The sequence below is a fragment of the Dipodomys merriami genome, unplaced genomic scaffold (genome assembly GCF_024711535.1).
Source record: "Dipodomys merriami isolate MVZ:Mamm:240054 unplaced genomic scaffold, mDipMer1.0.p SCAF_27, whole genome shotgun sequence".
NCBI lineage: Eukaryota > Metazoa > Chordata > Mammalia > Rodentia > Heteromyidae > Dipodomys > Dipodomys merriami.
This window is the reverse complement of record NW_027204159.1, coordinates 17,603,985-17,625,120: the sequence shown is the minus strand read 5'-3', so window position 1 is coordinate 17,625,120 and position 21,136 is coordinate 17,603,985. Positions and strand designations below refer to the sequence as shown.

General features: G+C 50.9%; 1 protein-coding gene across 3 annotated transcripts in view; it reads right to left on the bottom strand.

Annotated features, from left to right (window-relative positions):
* The window catches only part of Synpo (synaptopodin), a 39,269-nt gene extending 19,325 nt beyond the window's left edge, over positions 1-19,944 (bottom strand). Inside the window, exon 1 of one of the 3 annotated variants that reach the window (XR_011375322.1) lies at positions 12,147-12,704. Coding sequence is in view for 1 of the 3 variants with exons in the window: in XM_070036409.1 (XP_069892510.1) it covers positions 19,706-19,880 (175 nt within the window). In the remaining 2 variants the exon portion in view is untranslated. Of the gene's footprint in view, positions 1-11,830; positions 11,988-12,146; positions 12,705-19,705 lie in introns of those variants that run through there. The other 2 variants (XM_070036409.1, XM_070036412.1) reach the window with 2 other exon arrangements.
* Between the last annotated feature and the right edge of the window lie 1,192 nt (positions 19,945-21,136).

The following is a 21,136-nucleotide window of genomic DNA, read 5'->3' as shown; positions in this document are numbered from 1 at the left end:
TCCACTTCTGGCTTTTTTCTGGTTAAGTGGAGATAAGCCTTTCAGATTTGTCTGCAAGGGCTGGCTCCAAACTGCCATCCTCAGCTCTCAGCCTCCTGAATAGCTAAGATTACAGGCATGAGCCACAAGGGCTAGGATACTTCAGTCTTGACTCTGATTTATAAGACAGAATCCCTGTGTCTCTTTCCTTCTCTTCCTCTCTTCACCAGTATTTCCTGTGCCTCAAACTTCCACCATCAAGCACACTCCAACTCCATTCCCCTCTCTATCTGCACAGCATATCCATTCTGCACTGGAAACCCCATCCTCAACCTCTAGCCCATGTGTTGTTACAGACTTTGACCCAAACCCCTAGAGGCACAGCCCAGATTCAAGACTTAGGGAGGGAAGGAAGGAGCAGCCTACTGGCTGTGAAGCCCAGAGAGCATTAAGGCTGAAGGGTGCTGGAGGGTGTCTACTTTCTGCATTGCCATTCTGCAATCACCAGGTAGGGCTGGCCCCACCAACAGGAGGAGTCTCCTGCCAGAGGGGAGGCTGAACCTACTAGCCCTGGTCTCCCCATTTCCCTTAAACCACAACACTGCCAGGGGTGGGGCCTGGGGAGCTCCAGCAGAGGGAGGCAGAGGGAAGGAGAGGGGAAGGGTGGGAGAACACTTATGTGTTCATGTGCCTATGTGAAAACGGAATCAGGTGACTTGAAGGGATGCATGGAGTTGGGAGAGATGGGGGAGAAGGATGGACAAGATGATGTTGATCGAGATATATTCAATAATTGAATTGAAACCCCGTTGTACAACTCCTTAAAGATAATAATTAAAAAATAAAGGTAATAAAAAATTTTTGGAAAAAAAGATTGAACATCAGGACATTTGGCTCTAATGTGACTGGCATTGGGCTGAGCGTCTTTGGACTTGTTTGTCCATCTGCTTAGAGGTGGATGGGGTTGATGGATGCCCTCCCGCCTTCAGTGGTGGCAAAGAATCTCAGGGTCCCCAGATGGCTAACATCTCAGTGGTTATGTAAGTTCCCAGTGTGGAACCTGTGGTCTGGTATATGATTGCTGAGGGAGAGGCTAACGTGGATATTTCAGTAACAAAATTACACAATTTAGAGAAAATAATTATAGGTGGTGCACAGGCTCATCCATTCAGCCAGTATTTATTGCATGCCAACTAAGGGGCTGTGGCATCCGTGGAGATAAACAGATAAAAATCTCTGCTTGCATTCTAGCCAGAACAAGATAACAAACACACAAGAAAACAGATAGTAAATGCTATACAGAAAAATCAAGTGGGGATAGGAGACATAAAATGAATACACAGGGTGGGGAGTGGTTTACAGAGGCAACTCTGATCACTGAAGTTGTCCTCACTGGAAGGTACATCAAAGGGAAGAAATGAAGAAGTACAGGAAGTGAGGCCTTAGTTTTTAGCAGCTAGTGCTAAGGTCCTGAGGAAATGTACAACTGGTAGGAGTTAGGGTTGGGCCTGTAATTTGAAGGTGGGTCATGGATAAGGAAAGTCAGTTCTCTAATTGCCTTTCTCCTTCTGCTGTTTGGGAGCCTAGGGATCCTTCATTGCAACCATTCTCTGTCTTTCTCAGTGTGTCACTCTCTATCTCTCTATTTATACCTGACTCTGTCTCTGTCTTTCTTTCTTTCTTTCTCTCTTTCTTTCTCTCTCTCATACACATAGACACACACACATACACACACACACACACACACACACACACACACGCTGGAGACCTCAGCCCACAGCAACATAGCACATTCTCTGCACAGACACCCACACAGACAGGCATTGCCTACTTCCAACCTGCACAGCACACAGCAGAGCATGCCAGTCTCATGCCCTCTGGGCACAGGACACATGCAGGAGTATGTGCCCACAGAACACGGGCAGTTGTGCCTACAGAGGCACAGGGTTGCTCCTGTAGGAGGGTGCCCGTCTTCCTCCTGCCAACATGCTGTCTTCAGGTAACAGAGTTAGGGCACATGCTACTGCAGGATGGGAAGTACCCACATGTGTTCAACTTCCTGTCTCCGTGTCTCTGTACTTCCATCATGGTCTCCCTTTCCCAGGGGCTCACTGAAGCCCACCACCTATGCTTAACTGCCCCAGGGGAGCATGCCACCATGGAAAACGTCCCCTTTCTTCTCCTTCAGCAATGAAATGGCCTAGGCCGTGTAAAGTATCCAGCACAGCACCAAGCACATTAGCAGAAGCAGCACTCACCGTCACTGACCACCAATCATTGTGGACTCCTCTAACTAAGCCACAACCAGGGCTCCAGCTCTCATGTGGAGTCTCAGTCAGGGCCCTTCCCTTCTCTTGCCCAGATCAGGATCTGCAGGTCAGAATGTATCAGGGAATATGTGCATCATACAAATCTTTGGGCTCCACCCACACTTGCAAGGACCATAGGCTTTCTGGAGGTTCCCATGCACAGCCAGATAAGGGACATACTGACAAGCAGTGGGTTTTTAAAAAAAATTTTTCAATGCAGAGATTTCAACTCAGGGCCTCATATTTACCCTGCTTGTTCCCTTTGCTGCCACTCTACCGCTTGAGCCATTCCTCTAGCCTGGCATTTTTTTGCTGGTTATTTTGGAGTTGGAGCCTCAAGGTATTTTCTGCTCAAGATGGCATTGAATAGTAATCTCCAGATCTCAGCCTTCTGAGTAGCTAGGATGACAGGTGTGACCTCCTGGTGCCCAGCACAACTTACAGTTTTATAAATAAGTTCACAGTTACTGAACACACAGAGAAGTGCCTGGAATGTGGTCTGGCAAATGGTTAGTTAGGCTACAACTAAGTTTTAGCTACAAGGCCACACCTCATAAGCTTTTTTATATACATAATACTTCTGGTAATTACATACCCTTTGACTACATACAACACTTTCATAGTTTTCCTAGCACTGGGTATATGTGTGTGTGGTCACACACATGCTGGTACTAGGACTTAAACTCAGGGCCCTTAGCATTTTTGCTCAAGGCTGTCACTCTATTGCGTGAGCCACACTCCACTTTTGGCTTTTCGATGGTTAATTGGAGTTAAGAGTCTCATGGACTTGCCTGCATGGTCTGAATTCAAACTGTGATCCTCAGATCTCAGCTTCCTGAGCTAAGATTATGATATAAATCACTAGCAGTTTTCCAAGCATTTTTTCATCCATCAGAAATAAGGGTAGAGTGAGATTATTATGCTATTTTACACATTAGGAGTCAAGGCAGAGGAATCCCCAGAGACCTGCCCAGGGTCTCCTAGTGTACCGGCCTTTGGCTCCCAGCTGTGTACCTTGTCCACTCACCTCACCAAGTGTTTTACTTCCAACCCACAGGGCAAGTCACGAGCACTTGACACATGCGACTTTAGCGGTAACTCAGGCTTCACTGTAAAATGGGACAACCTCAGAGGTGGCATCGCTCAAGAGGTACAATGCCTGCCTAGCAAGCACACAATCCTCAGTTCAAACTCTGGCACCCAGCTGATTTTCCTGCCAGAATACCTTCCTGGGCAGGGAGTACAGGGGGTGCCCAAGACTAGTGCCTCATGCTACCATTTCAATCTAAAATGATTGTTTTAGTCTAGCTAATCTGAGTTCAACCTGGTCACAAGCTATGGCTACCCCGACCAGGTTTCAGTCAAGACATACCATCACTGAGCCTGAGTTTTTCTGTAAAAGGATCTCCCAGCTCCTGCCCTGCTGAATGGCGGTGTAGATCCGTTCACAGGGCACAGTTCCCAGCACAGATGCTGGGTGCCCGCAAGACACGCTGTCACTTTGGCTAGCGTGCGACCTTCAAGAAGACAGAATCTCATTCTTCAATGCACAAAGACTTACTCCATGGGCTATATGCTCCATAAATCCGTGTTGAATGACTGAAGACATGAAGTAATGTCACCCAAGCAGCATTCTCCTAGTCCTGGCTACCTACTCAGTCACTCTTTCAAGACACATTCCCCAGCTTGAAGCCTGGTGCCCTGAGCAGGGGTGGCAGGGCCAGAGGGACAGGCTGTGCATTCTGGGAAGTCGCCTTCTAGTCCATGCGTAGTAGATGCTCCTGCCATGGCAGCATCAGAGGCCACACCGGAAGGGCCGTGTCTCCAGAGCCCTGAATGTACTCTTGTTGACTCAGAGGCATAAATAATGCATGTTCTAGTATGTTCTCGCCTCACCATCCTGACCTGCTAAGAATAGCCCCGGCTACTCTTTCAGGGATGCCAAAGGAAAGAGGGCAGGACATCTAGTGGAGACAGCAGGAAAGTTGGGCTGTATGTAGACTGTCAGGTACTCTCCCCGCAGACCCAAATTTCCAAACTCCTAAGACAGGGGACTCTGGAGGGCAAAGCAGAAGGGGTACCTGGCCAGGACTTCAATGAGGTGAAGGTAAGGGCTGAAGATGAGACTCCCTTCTTACCAACCTATGTCTTTATTGATGTCTGTACTGATGCCTATGTCTATACTGATGTCTGTACTCATGCCTATGCCTCTAGCTCACCCTTTCTCACATATAAGATGAATAAATGAGAGAAAATAGGACTCCTCTTTTATGTCTTATACGTAAAGCTTTGGGGAGGTTTTAAATTATTTTCTTAGGTTTAAAAATGGCTGACCTAGTTGGTGGGATGAGGTGGCTCACACCTGTACTCCTAGCTAGCTCCAGAGACAGAGACAGAATTGTGATTTGGAGCCAGCCCAGGCAAAAAGTTAGGAAAACTCTATCTCAAAAAAACAAGCCAGGCATAGTCATGTGTATCTGTAATTCCAGCTCTTCAGAAAATGTAGGTAGAAGAATAGAAGTCGGGGCTGGGAAGGTGGCTCAGTGGTAGAGCACTTGCCTCGCATGCATGAGGCCCTGGGTTTGATTGCTCAGTACCACATAAGCAAAAAGGAAAAAAATCCGGAAGTGGTGCTGTGGCTCAAGTGGGAGAGCGCTAGCCTTGAGCTGAAGAGCTGAGGGACAGCACCCAGGCCCCACAACTGGAACCAAAAAAAAAAAAAAAAATAGATGTCTGAGGCCAGCCTGGGCAAAAGCTCAAGACCCTATCAAAACCAAATTAAAACATAAAAGGCTGGGAGCATGGTTCAAGTGGTATAATGTTTGAATTTAAATTCAAACACCGGAACTGGGAAATAAAAGTGGGGGGGGGGAGCTGACCCAGAACAGTGTTTCTCATACATCATAGTATACAGGAATGACTTGGGGAAGTGATTAATACACATCCAGAGATGGGAGTGTGGGCAGGGCCTGAGATTCTGCATTTCCAACAAATTTCCTGTGCAGGTGATGCTGGCACTGAGTCCATGGGCCACACTTTGAGTTCTATGATACAGATGAGGAAAGTGACCCCAAAGGAAAGGTCTGAGCCAAAAGCATGCAAGAGCGCTATAGGGACTGTCATCCACAGCTCTGGCCTCAGGGGCTTTGAGAGACTGCAGCCACCTCCCCAGCAACATGCCCTGCTTACAGGGCATGACGCATGATACATCAGATGGCCACTGACGTGCACATGGGATGATGGGCAGAGGAAGAGAGGGCCCCGTGCTCAGCACACATTCATCCAAGAAGAGGCTGGAATGTGGAGGCCCACTGGCAGCATGGTCCACCCAGCAGCCAGGGGAGAAGAGAAGAAAGGAGGCAACAGAAGCCTCCAGATCAGCACCAGGGGAGTTCCTTTACTCCAGTATGTGCTGCAAAGCCCTTTGGGGCTCCAGGCCCTGAATGACTAGCCCACTGCTCCATGCTGTTGTATCTCTAAAGCTACCTGACACTCCACCACATTGGCCCTCCTCATATGTTCAGACAAGATGTCTAAGACTTTCTCTCCTCAGGGCATTTGCACTGGCTACTTCTTTTGCCTTGAGCCCTTTTCTTCCCTATTCCTCAACTGAGTCTTTTCTTTTCTTTTTTGTCAGGTTGAACTCAGGACCTGGGTGCTGTCCCTGAGCTTTTCTTTTTTTTTTTTTTTTTTTTTTTGGGTCCGGTCGTGGGGCCTGAACTCTGGGCCTGGGCGTTGTCCCTCAGCTCTTCAGCTCAAGGCCAGTGCTCTACCACTTGAGCCACAGCACCACTTCCGGCTTTTTTCTTTTTGCTTATGTGGTGCTGAGGAATCGAACCCAGGGCCTCATGCATGCAAGGCAAGTGCTCTACCACTGAGCCACTTTCCCAGCCCCTCCCTGAGCTTTTCTGCTCAAAGCTAGTGCTCTACTACTTTGAGCCACAGCTCCACTCCAGTTTTCTGGTGGTTAGTTGGAGATAAGAGTCTTACAAACAAGTATGGCTTTGATCTGAGCTCTTCAGATCTCTCAGCCTCTTGAGTAGCTAGGCTTATAGGCCTGAGCCACTGGCACCCAGCAACTGACTCTCTTCAATCACAGTTCTTGTCCTTTGAATGGGCTTACAGATCTCAAGTTGGTGAGGGAATGGCCCGAGTGGTAGAGTGCCAATCTTGATGAAAAAGCCAGGCAAAAGCCCAAGGCCCTGAGTTCAAATCCCAGTATTGTCCCAAATAAATGAATATTCCTCAAGGAGTCATCTCTATCCTCGGAGGTTACATTCCTCAGCTCTAGCACCTTCAGACCTTTCCCCAAACTCATTAGGTTTTTAATTACATGGGTGTTTTCTTTCATGTCAATCCTGTCTGCCCCCACAGGACAGGGCCTTGGCCTTGTCCCTACTTCTGTGCCTACTACGCTTTTAGCTGACAGAGAGAAAGAGCAAAGGAATAAAACATTGCTCACATTCCTACTGCAGAGCTTCCACCTCCACCGCCCTGGGCAACCTCATTCAACCCCAAGAAGTTGTAAGATTGGGATTTTTCAAGATGATCTGGGTCCCTTCTCTGCTCTGTTCCTCCTTGGTGGCCTTCATGGGTCAGGCCGCCTCTCTGAGTGGGGTCTGGAAAAGGCTTTGAAAACTGTAAAGAGCTTTCATTAATACCATTATTCTATCCATGCTTGAGGCCCAGAAAGGCCCAGCACAGCCAGTGCATGGTGATGCCATACACTGCCTTTCTGGCACAGTTCAAAGCCAACAGCTGAGCTTCAGGCCCACCCAAGCTCAATGAAAGTACCATCTGCCTGGAGGCTGGGCTGGGGAGGAGGAGGAGGCAGAGGAGAAGGGGGGGTGGGAGCAGTGACTCAGGCCCAGAGCCAGCATGGGTGGGCGGGGTCCCCAGCAGGAGACCCAAGTGGGGCCTGGCATTTTGGCACAAGGGATCCAGCTGGCTCAGGCTGGGTGGCAGCTTTCTTGCTCCCCATGCGCGTGACAGTCTATTTTTTAATCAGGTCCCTCCATGCCCCTCCCCCCCCCAACTCCATGTGTCCTGACAAAGAGCCTTATATCTACATCCTGAGGTCCTGGCTGAGATCATGGCCACCTTGGAGATCCATGGCAGGATTCTTTAAGTTCCCTCCTTCCACAGGGCCCACACGTGCCAAGCAGCCCAGAAGGCAGTACAGGAAGCCCAATGATGAAGGGCTCCCTCCTGTCTGTGTGACTTGGGACAGGTCTCTGAGAGATCTTTGGCCTCCGTTTCCCCTAACTGGACAATGACAGGGGGGTACAGCAGACTGCCTGGCATAATATAATTCAGGTACTTGGCATCCACTCAAGCTCTACATCAACAATATTCACTCAGAGAAGCCTGCCAGAGCCTCCCCTGCCCATGGTACCCACAGGGCACACTTAATCCTCCCTGGCCCGGGTAACCAGAGAAGGGAAGAAAAGAGACTGAGCCACTTGCAACTCTAGGCTCAGAGTCCTAGGCCTCAGGTCATGTGAAGTTCAGATAATGAGAGCCCCCCCAAAAAACAGTATGTGTTCTTGGGCAGGTGGTGAGGTCTCTCTGAGTCTCTGGCACTGCATCTAAAGCAGAAGAGAATGTCGTGCAGAAGTATGCAGTGCTTTGGGCCAGACTGCCTGGGCTCACCTTTGGATACTTAGTAACTACGTGGCCTTGGAAGCTCACTGAAATCCACTTCTTTGTGCCCAGCTTCCCATCTGTAAAATGGCAACAATAATAGTAGGACTTAAAAAAAAAGAAAAATTAAATAATAAAAAACAAAAGAGGACTTAACCTCATAGAACTGTCCACATGAAAAAAGCCTAGAACAACCATGGAACATAGTAACAAGAAACTGTCTTTCAAAACCTGCTTTAGGGGGCTGGGAAGGTGGCTCAGTGGTAGAGCGCTTGCCTTGCATGCCTGAAGCCCTGGGTTTGATTCCTCAGTACCACATAAGCAAAAAGAAAAAAGCTGGAAGCGGCGCTGTGGCTCAAGTGGTAGAGCGCTAACCTAGAGCTGAGGGACAGCGCCTAGGCCCAGAGTTCAGGCCCCACGATGGACCCAAAAAAACAAAACAACAACAACAACAAAAAACCTGCTTTAGCCACTAAACATGCAGACTCTAAGAGATTTTAGATTCAAGGGTCTCAGGGTCAAGCCACCATGCTACCCCACAGGGTCACTCAGTGGCCCCTTCCTTGACCTTTGACTCACCAGAGATGCAAGTATTTTGGGGGTCTACTGAGCATTTTCATACCCATCATCCCCTGGGATTTCCTGCCCTCTTGACTGACATGCTTCCAGACAAACACCAAAAAGTAATTCCAGGGGAGATAAGAGGAGTCTTGAGCCAGAAGCCGTCTCCTAAGGGCTTCCGATTCTATCCGAGATCAAACAGCAATACTATGAATAAGCACTAGCTCATTTCATTTTCATAACAACAGTAGAAGAGCCCATTATTGCCTGTATTTTATGGATGAAGAGAGAAAAGCCCAGAGATACTACACAATGTGTTAAGATCTTTCAGCCAGCCAGGTGTAGGACGCAGGGGTCCAACCATAGCATCTGTATGGGAGCTGCTCTAGAAGTAAGTGACATAGCGGTCACCTACTCTGCCTGCAACCCATCCCCACCCCCAGAGGCTGGGCAGGGTCAGCACAGTCCATGGCCGCCAGCCTTACCAAGTGGAAAGATAAAGCCAGGATGGTGGAATGTCTGGCAGCAGCTAGTCAGTAAAGACCTCATTCCAGAGAGAGGGCTTTGTATAAGCCTCTGGAATTACAGGGCCTGGGGGCTGTTCCCATGTGGACTCCTCTGACCAGCCGCACTGTGTAGTGATTGAGACCAGTATCCAAGGACCTTTCACAAAGGGCTCTGTCCGCACACACTGGCCTCATGTACAGAATCTCGACACAGGCAAGCTCAGTGCGCGCTCTCTCTTTCTCCATTCGCTATCCCCTGCAACACTCCTCCTCCTATGAAACCCTCTCATTCATTCCTCTGGGCACTGTTCCAATCATGCATGCCTCCTCCAGGAAGCCCTGACCGCGCTTCAGATACATTCAGACCTCCACTCTAAGAGAGACTTTCTCTAGCCACTAACTCAGAGTAACCCCTCTTGTAGCTCTCCATCTTGACAGTGACTTTTTGGGTGTTGTTTTTGCCTCTTATCTCACTCGTTTATTTGGTTTTTTTTTCTTCTTGTTTTATCTCTTCAATTAAAATGCAGTCTTCTTGAGGGCAGGGACCTTGTCAGTCTCAGTCACTACTGTAAACCCAGTTCCTAAGCACCCATCCTACCCCACAGCTAATCAGGGACACTGAAGTCCCAAGAAGGCAATCCCATCACCTAAGATCTCGGAACAAATAAGCAGGTGGCAGAGGTCAGCCTGGCTCTAGCCCAAGGCACTTGGCCCGAGATCACATCACTACTGGCCCTCCACTGGCCCACTTTGACCCTGCCTCTCATTACAACAGGCCAGAGCCTGCGGGTCCTGACCATCAGTGCCCTCCATTTCCCCAGGGGCCTACAGGGCCCAGTCTGAGCCTATTTCCTCTGTCCCTCCCTTCCTGGCATCAGTGGCTCCAATTAGCTCATGTCTGGAAGCCTTGGAGCTGCCCTGAAGGAAAAGGTACCTCCCAGGCCAGTTCCCAGGGCTCGGGGTGTTCAGCCTTGCGGAAGTATTGTCCTGATCAAGGGGAGGCAGTGGGCCAACACCTCTCCAGCCCACTGCGTGGAACTGTGAGGGGGCTGAAGGACACCTGTCACCCCTGGAGATCCGTGACTGAAGCCTCTCCTGTACTTCATCCCTCCTCCACATGCTCCAGAGCCTCTAGAGCCCCTCTCACTTATCAAGATGCTGCGTGCTCTGTCCATGGGGAGGGAGCTGCTGGCTTCTGCCCATAGGTTTGCCATCCCAGGCAAACTTTTTCTCCTCCTTGACCTCAGTCTCCCCAACTCAAAAGTGAGGTTAGACAAAATGCTGACTGAAGATGCTACACTGCAAGGTTGATCTTTTCTGTTTCCACAGCAAGGGTGGAGTATAAAAGGGGAACAGCAGGGCAAGAGTTAGAGGCTCTCTTTTAACCATGGAAGTGCTGTGTTCTGACCTATGGCCTGGAAAGTGGGAGAGGCCTAAAAAGATGGGAGTTGCAAGCCAGGACAGTATAGCAGCAAATGATTTGCCTGGAAGTTCTTCTGAATTCCATCCTGTTGTACAGACAGAGGAACCAAGGACCAGAGGGGACTAGGAACTCCCCTAAGAGCTCATATGGAGACAGAGGCAGGGGAAGCCCCTACCCACAAACAGGGGTTCACATCCAACCACTTGAGAAAACATGGTAAGTAGAGAGGGAGCATCTTGTTAGTTTCCCAACAACACAGGATGGAGGCCAGGCCCTGGGGTGGTGACAAGACCCGCAGGTAGCAGCTAGGCCTCCAGTCTCTGGCCCCACATCGTCCTCTGACTCTTGGTCAGTGTCCAGTCCTGAGTCATGCTCCAAAGCACCAGGGGTGGGGCACCTTCAGACTGCCTAGGACCACCTCAGGCATCGCTGGTCCAGGGCGGGGCCTCCTGGGAGCCCACCCTGTCAATTCTTTCGGGCAGGAAGGGGCTGTGCCTAGATCACCAGCGAGGAGGCGTTTATTCCAGCCACCTGCTACTCTGGATAGGGTGGGAAGGGACCAGGACACTCCCGCTTCCCATTTAGCTTCAGTCCCTTAAGGCACAAGGAAGGGGATCTCTGTCCCCATTCAGAATAAGCCTGTAACTTGAAGTGGAAAGGAGAAGGAAACCCTTTCCCAGATTCCTCACGGAGATGTTCCAAGGCCGGGGATGGAGCCCCTCACCCCTGCCCCACGGTGTAGTGGCTAGAAAGGGGCCCCGCCCTCCATCCTACCTTGACAGCCCCCTTTTTCTCCCAGCAAACGTCTCAGTTAATAGGGGAGCTGTAAGAGTGTGGTGTGGAAGGTTTGGGTGTCCCCCTCTCCCCGAAGGCACTCAGGAAGGGTCCTGATTCCCCCGTGCGCTGAGGCTGGAAGCCCGGCCCTGCGCGCCACCCGCGGGAGGTCGGGCCGCCCCCGGCTGCCCCCTCCCAGGCGCCCGGGTTGGACCACCGCGGGCACAGCCGCACCCGCCGGCTCTGGGATGGGGCCCCCGTTCCCAGGAGGCGGCCGGGCGGCCCAGGCCCCTACCTGTGGCTGCTTTGCTCCCCTCCCGTCCCCCCCCCCTCCCCCGACCCTCTAGCGGAGCGGGGCGTGAGGGCCGGAGCCCGGCGCTGCCCCGGGAGCAGCGTCCCCTGGCCGGGGCGCACTCTCACTTCTGAGCTGCTGGGAGACCCAAGATCGCTCCGGCCTCCGCTATACAGATGGGGACACTGAGGCCCAAAGTGCAGAGACGACGTGGCCGAGGTCACCGGAGTGCAGGGCGCGGAGCCACGTGCGTCCTGTCTCCCAGGCGGAGCCGGCAGGTGTGCAGCTGGGGAGGGCGAGGCTCGCGGCGCCCGCCCCGCGTCCAGCGGCGCCCTCCACTCACCTCCGGCCGCCGCGCGGCCCCGGAGCTCCGGGGCCGCCGCCTCCGCACACCTGGCCGCGTCTGCAGGGGCGCCCGCCCCGAGATCCCGGCCCCGCGGGCCCGCGCCCGAAGCCCCCTCCGCGCCGCCGCCGCCGCCGCCTCCCGGAGGGCCGCGGGGGATCCACAGCCGGCAAGGCGGGCGCGGGGCGCGGGGCGGGGCCGCCGCCCTCCGGCCGCTGCTCCCCGGGCCCTAGCGCCGCCCTCCCCGCCCCGCCCCGCCCCGCCCCGGGCGCTCGGCCTCCCCACCCCGGGCCGGCTCCCCGACGCCGCTGCGCACCTCTGTATCTGTCCTCTGTCTCTACGTTCTTGGCTTTTCTTTCTCACCCGGCTTCTCCGCGCGTCTCCCTTTTCTCCGCCTTTCCAGTCCTACCCCATCTCGACTCCATTCTTGCGATCCGATCTCCCGAGTATCACCTCTATCCTATCCCAGAAGCGCACCCTGCCCGCCGACTCTTCGTCTGAGCCTGGAGCCAGCCGGGGCCCAGGAGGACTCGTTACTTCCACCACCCACCCCAGCCTGGCGCGCGTGACCTACCCCGGGGGGGGGGTCGGGGCAGTCGGAGCGGGACTCGGCTTCGCCTCGGGGGGACCCCCGCTCCCGGTCGGGGCGGTTGCAGGTCCGTGTCCCGGCGTCCCGGCACCCCTCCCTCCCGCGGGGAGCGCTCTCGAGGCTCGGAAACCAGGCCGGTGATCACAGCCCCGCACGCGGGAAGCAGGACCACACTCAGAAAAATACCGGCCTAGCTTTCCTTGGAGTTTCCCGGGGATTTTCACCCCTCAAGCCTGGGTGGTTCCACTTTCATGGAGTTTAGCGGTATCCTCCTGTCCCACTGGAGTGAAGACCTAACTCCGGGTGTCACCTGCGCCCCCGCCCCCGTGGGTGGGCCCCCTCTGGACACTCCCGCCCTCTGTCTGGATTCCTGGACTTAAGGGCACTCCCCGACTTGGGGCCACTCCTGTCCTATGGGGCTGTGCTGGGAGGGGTCCTGGAGCCAGACACTGGGCAGGAGATGCTTACTCTGCGTTCAAGTGCTGGGGAAGTAGCTGCAGCCCAGCCTATGGGAAATCAGGAAGCAGTGTGGGTGCCAGGGGGAGAGAGGCTGGGCTGACTGCGTAGGTGGGTATGAAAGAGACAGAGACAGGGAAAGGAGAGAACATGATTGGGTCTGCGCGTAGGAGTGTGGAGGTGGGCGTTCAAGAGAGGACTGGGGGTGGGGGGAGCATGCGAACACGCAAGAGAGCTTTCAAAAGGCAGGTGTGCAGAGAAAGAAAACGGAAAGAACATGCTTTTACCCAGCACGCACGGGAGTGGGCTTTGGAAGGATGTGCAGACACTACTACAACTGTGTTCTCAGGTTGGACTATATGCAAGTCTAAAGCATGTCCACATGGGCCAGGGGCCGTAGGAAGGGTGCATACCGGTGTCTACCGCTGCATGGGGAGGGGGGTGGAATCTAAGGGCATCATGTGTATATATGTTCAGACATGTGAGAATGTTGGCCTGAGAACGTGGTGGTATCATCATGGGTGGAGATGTGTTTATGGATGTCCATAAGTGTGTGAGGGCCAAAGTTACGTACAAACAGGGAGTGCAGGGAGGTATCCATGTACCTGTGAGCCATGCTCCTCAACATTACTCTCTTTATACAACTACTCTGGTGAGGAGGATTGCTCTGTCTGCTGTCTCTCCCACAATCCTGAGTTGGGGACCTTAGTAGTGCCCCAGTGACCACCATCAGGTCTTTTTAACCTGATGTGTCTTCCTCTGTCTAATCAAGATAGCCAAGCTGGGCATCACCGGCTCACCTGTTTTCCTAACTACTCAGGAGGCTGAGATCTGAATATCATCATTCAAAGCCAGTCCCAGCAAGAAAGTCTGTGAGACTCTTACCTCCAATTAAAGAGAGAGAGGGAAAAAAAACAGAAGTGGATGTGTGCCTCAAGTGGAAGAGTGCCAATCTTGAGCAAAAAGGTTAAGGGACAGTACCCAGGCCTTGAGTTCAAGCCCCAGTACCGGCACAGAAAAACAACAACAACAACTAAAAGGATGTCCAAGTGTGGACTCAGAGGATCTAAACCCACATCTTTATCCTCATGCCCATTCCCAAGCCTCAAAACAGTATCTACTAGAATTGGAAAGCTCCCCAAATCCTCTAGATATATCCCATCCACTAAAGAAGGGCTACTGGCAAAGATCCTAGGTTGGACCAGAAATGATTCTAGGTCTTCCTCCTGTTCCACTTGAACAGAGGGAATTGTGGCTTGGCCAAATCTCCTATCTGTTCCCAGAGCCGGAACAACCTTTTTCCAGCCCTAGTGGGTGGAAGAACAGAGCCTGCTGCTGTGTCTCCATGGAGACGAAGTAGCAGAGAGTGTTTAAAAGCATGGGCCTAGACCTCTCAGGGTTCAAATCTCAGATCCTCCACCCACAGCCTGTGAGACTTTGACACTTCACTTAAAGTTCTGTGCCTCAGTTTCCTCATCTGTGAAATAGAGATTAGAAAATTATAAACACATGGTACTGCTGGCCTGTAATTCCAGCTACATAGGAGGAGAAGAAAGATGATTGGAGGTCAATCCAGGCCGAAGTTAGTGAGATACTATCTCAAGAAAAAAATTGATGCTAGGTGCTGGTGACTCACATCTGTATCCTAGCTACTCAGGAGGCTGAGATCTGAGGATTGCAGTTCAAAGCCAGCCTGGACAGGAAAGTCTGTTAGACTCTTATCTCTAATTAATCACAGAAAAAGCTGGAAGTGGCACTGTGGCTCGAGTGGTAGAGCATTAGTGTTGAGCAAAAGGAACTCAGAGACAGCATCTAGCCCCAGAGTTCAAGCTCCAGGACTGGGAAAAAATTGTGAGCAGTACCAGTGACTCATGCCTGTAATCCTAGTTACTCAAAGATCTAAAGATTGCAGTTCAAAGCCAATCTGGAAAGTAAAGTCCATGAGATTCTCCCCAACTAACTACCAAAACACTGAAAATAGAGCTGTGGCTCAAGTGGTCTCAGAGCTTAAGCACAAAATCTAAGGGAGCTAGGCATCGGTGGCTCATGCCTGTAATCCTAGCTACTCAGGAGGCTGAGATCTGAGGATCGGGGTTCAAAGCCTGCCAACACAGGAAAGGTTGTGAGACTCTTAACTCCAATTAACCACCAGAAAACTGGAAGTGGTACTGTGGTAGAGTGCTCACCTTGAGCTGAGGAGTTGAAGAAAGAGCCCAGGCCTGGAGCCCAAGCCCCATCACACACACACACACACACACACACACACACACACACACAGAAGGAAGGGAAGGGGTGGGATCCAATTGGTAGTGGAGAATACCTGTGGTCCTAAGTACTTGGTAGCCTCTGGCTGTCCAATAAAGACTCCCAATTTGCCCTTTCAAAATGTGGCTTCTCTGTTTCTCAAGACTGAATTCTGTTACAAAAGTCTGAGGCCAGTGCAGAAAAAATTAGCATGAGGGCTGAGAATTTGGCTTAGTGATAGACTGCTTGCCTAGCATGAATGAAGCCCTGGGTTCTATTCCTCAGCACCACATAAACAGAAAAAGCCAGAAGTGGCGCTGTGGCTCAAGTGGTAGAGTGCTATTCTTGAGCTGAAGAGCTGAGGGACAGTGCCCAGGCCCAGAGTTCAGGCCGCACGACCAGACCCCCTGCCCCCAAGTAGCTTGAAACCCTAGCTAAAAAACTAAAAGCAAAAAACTAGGGGCATGTCTCCGGTGTTAAGAGTGCTTGCTAACAAAGATGAGACCCTAGATTCGATTTCCATTACAGAAAGAAGAAGAGAAGGAACAAAAAAAAAAGGAAAGGAAAGGAAAGGGAAGGAAGGAAGGAAGGAAGGAAGGAAGGAAGAAAAAGAAAGAAGAAAGGAAGATAAAGTTTGCATTTCATAAGGCCATTTAGAGGATTTAAATAAATGAAGTAATCCATACAAAGCATTTAGCAAGATGCCTGGTAGCTTAACAAGCAATGTAGACATTTTCCACCAATTTATTGTGTGACTTTGGACACACTGCTTGCTGTCTTTGGGCTTCAGCCTTCATCTGCACAGTAATCTCAGGGAAGTCTGACAGTTGGCCCTAAGAGGACATCTATAGTATGGGATTCTCTAGTGAGCTGAAAACCAGTTTCTGCTTGGCAGAGGCCTGAGAACCAGCCCTGTAGCACACTCTCCTTCCCACACACCTTCTCCTGAGTTGTCAGCAGCTCGTGGTGAGAAGCTTGAACTGTGATTGCTACCCACTTCAGCTTTTTACCACCTCTCTCATTCCAGCCTGACAAAGACCCCATGCTGCCCTGCTCTGCTTTAGAAAAATGGTACCAGTAACCACCAACTTGGAATACAAGTCTCCAGAGTGCCCAAGGCAGAGGCTGCCTTGGCCCTTACTTAACACTGCCCCAGAGCAGTCCATATAAATGAGGAAGGATGGGTGTCATTGTCTGAAGATACTTCTAACCCTCTGGTGGTAATGGGAGGAAGCTTGTAAAGGATGCCTTTATCCACTAATCACCTCCCAGTGGCTCCAGGGCTGCTTCTCCCTCATCTCCTGGGAGAAGGTATCTGACACTCTCTGTCCCCTGAAAGGCCATGGTGGCTTTGAACCAAGACCTCCTGAGTTTTGACTCCTTCTAGCCACTCTCTGAGAAATTTTCCCTACTTTTCTATCCTCCCGAGGATATCCTACTTTATCCCTAGAAATGTTTAAGACAGAACAGAATGACTCAAAATTTAGTTATGAAAGAGAGAAATAATTCGTGCTGTTCAAGGCACCACTCAGTGCTGGCAATGACTGTGTGGCCTTGGCGGGATGCCATACATCTTGGAGCCAGAGGTGCTCCATCTGTAAAATGGGGAGAATCATGGCTGCTTGAAAAGATATAGCAGAGCAAAAAAGAAAACAAACCACCACATGACCTGGCCCAGTGTGAGATGCCATCAACACATCATAGGTCATTCTCCATCCACAATCTCGCCCATTCCTGTACTCTAACACAGGGTATCCACAGACAACACAATTTCAGAAGAGAATGATAGCTCAGAGCACAAACCTAATATTACAAAATAATATTAATAATTGAGTCATGATTTAGCAACTTGCTAGCTATACACCTTAGGCAAGGGAAGTCACTTATATTCTCAGAGCCCTGATCTTGTCCCAGTAATGCACACAATAATAACACTTTGTCCCCAAGGAAGGGGTGTCCTAAAAGGAAATGGAGTAATACGTGAAAGCTCTCGGTACAGTGGGCTCAGCATATAGAACAACTGTGTTGTTGAGCCGATGATAGTAGCTTCCATCACTATTAACATCCCTCACAGAGCTGTCTTAGTTACTGTCAATTTTCCAACAAATGGTCACATCTGAGATCACTGAAAGCTCACAACAGCTCTAAGGGGGGAGATAGGGTTCCTGTTTTTATTGTTTTCACAGATTGGGATGGGAAGCTTACCAGGAGAAAGGGACTTGCTGGGCTTTGGCTAATCAGCATTGGATCCAGACTCAGTATCCCTGCCTTTTAGCCTCCAGCTGTGGTCTATAAGAGGGAAGGAAAAAGTCCCAGGGATTTTAGGCATGGTGACCCTTGTATTTGAGCTGCTGCTGAGTGAGGACCCCTCTTTGCTGCCTTCCCAGTTCCCTGTGTGACCCAAGTCTGGGCAGGAACTGTATCCGTGGGGGGGTGAGCAGAGCCTGGAGAGAATTCTTTAGAGAGTAGAGTGGGTGGGGAAGGCTGGTACAGTGCCAGCAGGGGCGTTAGTGACGCCTGTAGAGAAGCGAAGTGTTCCTTCAGTTTCCTGACGCACAAGCCCTCCCAGGACCTTCTCCCACAGGCCTCAAGCCTGTTTGGCAGCAACTCCTGCCCGCACCGAGCATGGCCCGGCTCACGTCCCCCACATCTGGACCCACTTCAACGTTTCCATGGCCGGTAGTAGAGGTGATTCAGTGTGGATTTCCCTGCTCCACCCTGCTCTGCAGACTCCAGGGCCTGCGTGCAGGGGAAAATGATCCTCCATCCTCCCTTCCCCCTGTGTCACACACCCAGCATGTGTGACACGCTGTCACTGTATCCTGATGCAGCCCAGGTGACATGGCTTCTGCCTTTGTCATCTCTAACAGATGGGAGACCAAAGCCTTTGTGTGGTATGTGGGCCTAGCTCAGTCATTACTCTAACCATGGATCTCAGTGATCTCTCACTCTGCATCTCAGTTTCTTTACTAAGGCCAGCTTAGATCAAAGGCTTCAGTATCTGCCTTATAAGTTCCAAGAAGGCAGTGACCACATCTATGCTGCATCCCTAAGTGGATGAGCCAAGAGCAAACCTAGCTACTCAGGAAGCTGAGATCTGGAGGATACTGTTAATCTAGGCAGAAAAGTTTGCAAGGTTCCATTTCTAAAAGAACCAGTAAAAAGCTGGACTAGAGCTGGGTACTAAGTGGCTCACACCTGTCATCCTAGCTACTTAGGAGGCTGAGCTCTAAGGATCGCAGTTCAAAGCCAGCCCAGGCTAAGAGACTCTTATCTCCAATAAACCACCAGAACACCACAAGTAGCACTGTGGCTCAAGTGGTAGAGCGCTTGCCTTGAGCTGAAGAGGTCAGAGACAGTGTCCACACCCAGAATGCAAACCCCACAACTGACCAAAAAAAGCTGGACTTGAGATGTGGTTCAAGTGGTAGAATAGCAGCTGAGCAAGCAAGCAGAGCAAGCTCGAAGCACTGAGTTCAAACACCCAAACCAGCAAAAGGTCTTAAGTAGCCAAGTTCACATGTTTAGTGCAATCTGGAGACTTTAGTCACTGCTTACCACTAATGATTAAAAGCAGGTGAGAGTCGGAAATGGGCTTTTAAAAAATCAGCTGTACAGCCGGGCGCTGGTGGCTCACGCCTGTAATCCTAGCTACTCAGGAGGCTGAGATCTGAGGATCGCGGTTCAAAGCCAGCCCGGGCAGGAGAGACCGTGAGACTCCTATCTCCAATAAACCACCAGAAAACCGGAAGTGGCGCTGTAGCTCAAGTGGTAGAGCGCTCGCTTTGAGCTGAAGAGCTGAGGGACAGCGCCCAGGCCCAGAGTTCAAGCCCCACGACCGACAAAAAAAAAAAAAAAAAAAAAAAAAGATCAGCTGTACATAGTACTGGCTTTCTTTCTATGCTTTCTTAAGTTTTTTGTTGTTGTTGGTGGTGGTTTGTTTTTTGTTGGTGGTGGTGGTAGTCGGTCACAGGGCTTGAACTCAGGGTGCTTTCCCTGAGCTTTTTCGCTCCAGGCTAGTGCTCTACCACTTCTAACCACAGCTCCATTTCTAATTTATAAGTAGTTAATTGGAGATAAGAGTCTCATGAATCTTCTACCTGGTCCGGCTTCAAACCTTGATCCTCAGATCTCAGCTTCCTGAGTAGCTAGGATTACAGGTGTGAGAAACCAGCACGCTGGGGCTGGGGCTTGAACTCAGGGCTTCATGCTTTCACTGGCTTTTGGCTCAAGGCTAATAATGTTCTACCACTTGAGCCACACCTATACTTCCAACTTTTTGCTAGTAAGTTGGAGATAAGAGTCTCATGGACTTCTTGCCTAGGTGGACTTTGAACCTTGGTCCTCAGATTTCAGTCTTCTAGGCAACTAGAATTATAGGCATGAGCCACTTGTGCCCAGCCCATATGTCCTTTCACAGAGAAAAAGGCAAAGTTAAATGTGGAACCACCCACGCTGGCATACAATGCTGGTGATGGGGGCATGCTTCTGAACTGTGAGGCATACTGGGGAAAAGACACTAAAGAGCCATACTTAAGAACCTGAGGGGTTTTCTGTGACTCTAGAAAGAAGGTACCCAAGCTTACCTGGTTTCTGAGCCACCCTGGGACCAGGGCCAGGGTGGAGGCTGGTTGTTATCACCTGCTGGGCCTTTACTACATCCCAGTCCTGGCTGGCCCTGTCATCATGCTGGGACAAGCCTGGTGCCTTCCAGGAGCAGCCGGGTGTCTGGATGCTCAGAGCTCTGGGTGGCCTTGACATCCCTTGGATGGTCCTGCAGGCAGCGTTGTCCTGGCTTCTTCTGGCCACTTCTTCTTCCAGGTCCATGAGACCCTCTCCCACCTCTCCCTGCAGGCCCTCCTCACTGCTGCTCTCCTCAGCCTCCAGAGCCAAACACCTGTAGTTGCCATCAGGGATTTGGAAGGAGCAAGAGGCAGACTTCCCCGCACTGGGCGCGAGGGGTGGGGGAGCGAAGTGAGGGCCCAGCATGCTGCTGCTCCCCTTGGCAAGGCAGAGGGATCTGTGCCAAGAAGCTGGGCACACTCTGGAAACTCTGCTGCCCTTAGGGACCTCCTCTGGCTCTCTGAAGATCCACCTTCCTCCGCTGATTCAGAGTTGAGTTGAGGTGAGGTCCACCGGACGACGGAATCCAAGTCGTTGTAGGGCTGGGTGGAGTGGTGAACCCCACGGCCTCTTCTCCACCTCTAGTGTGTGAGGTCCCTTCACAGGGAATCTGTCTGTACAAAGACAAAAGAAAAAGCACCAGACAACTCACTGAGTGCTCAGGGCTGAACTTCTCTGACCTGCTCATCCTGTGTGGCTCTGAGAGCTCCCTGAGATTTGGAAGGAAATCCCACACTTCCACAGAGAAGTATTTCTCGAGGCTCAGCCACACAATATCCTAAATTGCTTATGCTTATCCTTATGCTACCTGACACTTAGTTAATATTGTCCTTCAAGCCACTTTAAATAACTTACTTTTATTACTTGAGACTTACCTTAAGCAATAATTGCAAGAAAACCACAAGGATATTGTGTTCAGTCATTTCCTTCCTAATGCACATTAAGTAAGTATCTATTTAAAAACACTTATGTGGGCACCACCAAGAGCAAATTCTCTCACATTCCACCAAAGGCACAAATACCACAGGAATCACAGGCAGGTGAGGTGGTGAACGACAGACTGGGCTTGGCTCCCCTGAAGAGACTATGAGAGCCCGGGCAGTGGTGTGCACACCTATGCAGGCTGCGTTAGAATCTCAGTGCTGCCACTAGTGTGGCAATCTCTAAACCCCCACTTCCTCATCTGTAAAACGAGCCCCTCTAATGGGAATACAAAGCACTCCAACCTCCAGAACTTCTTGGAGCACCAAAATGATGTGCCCCAAGTCCACATTTCCACCAGACTTCCTTAGACATAGACATAGTTAATACACAGACACATTAAAAACATTGGGTAAAATTACATTCTGACTGTGTACATAAGAAAATATATGTATATGCAGACATATAAATTC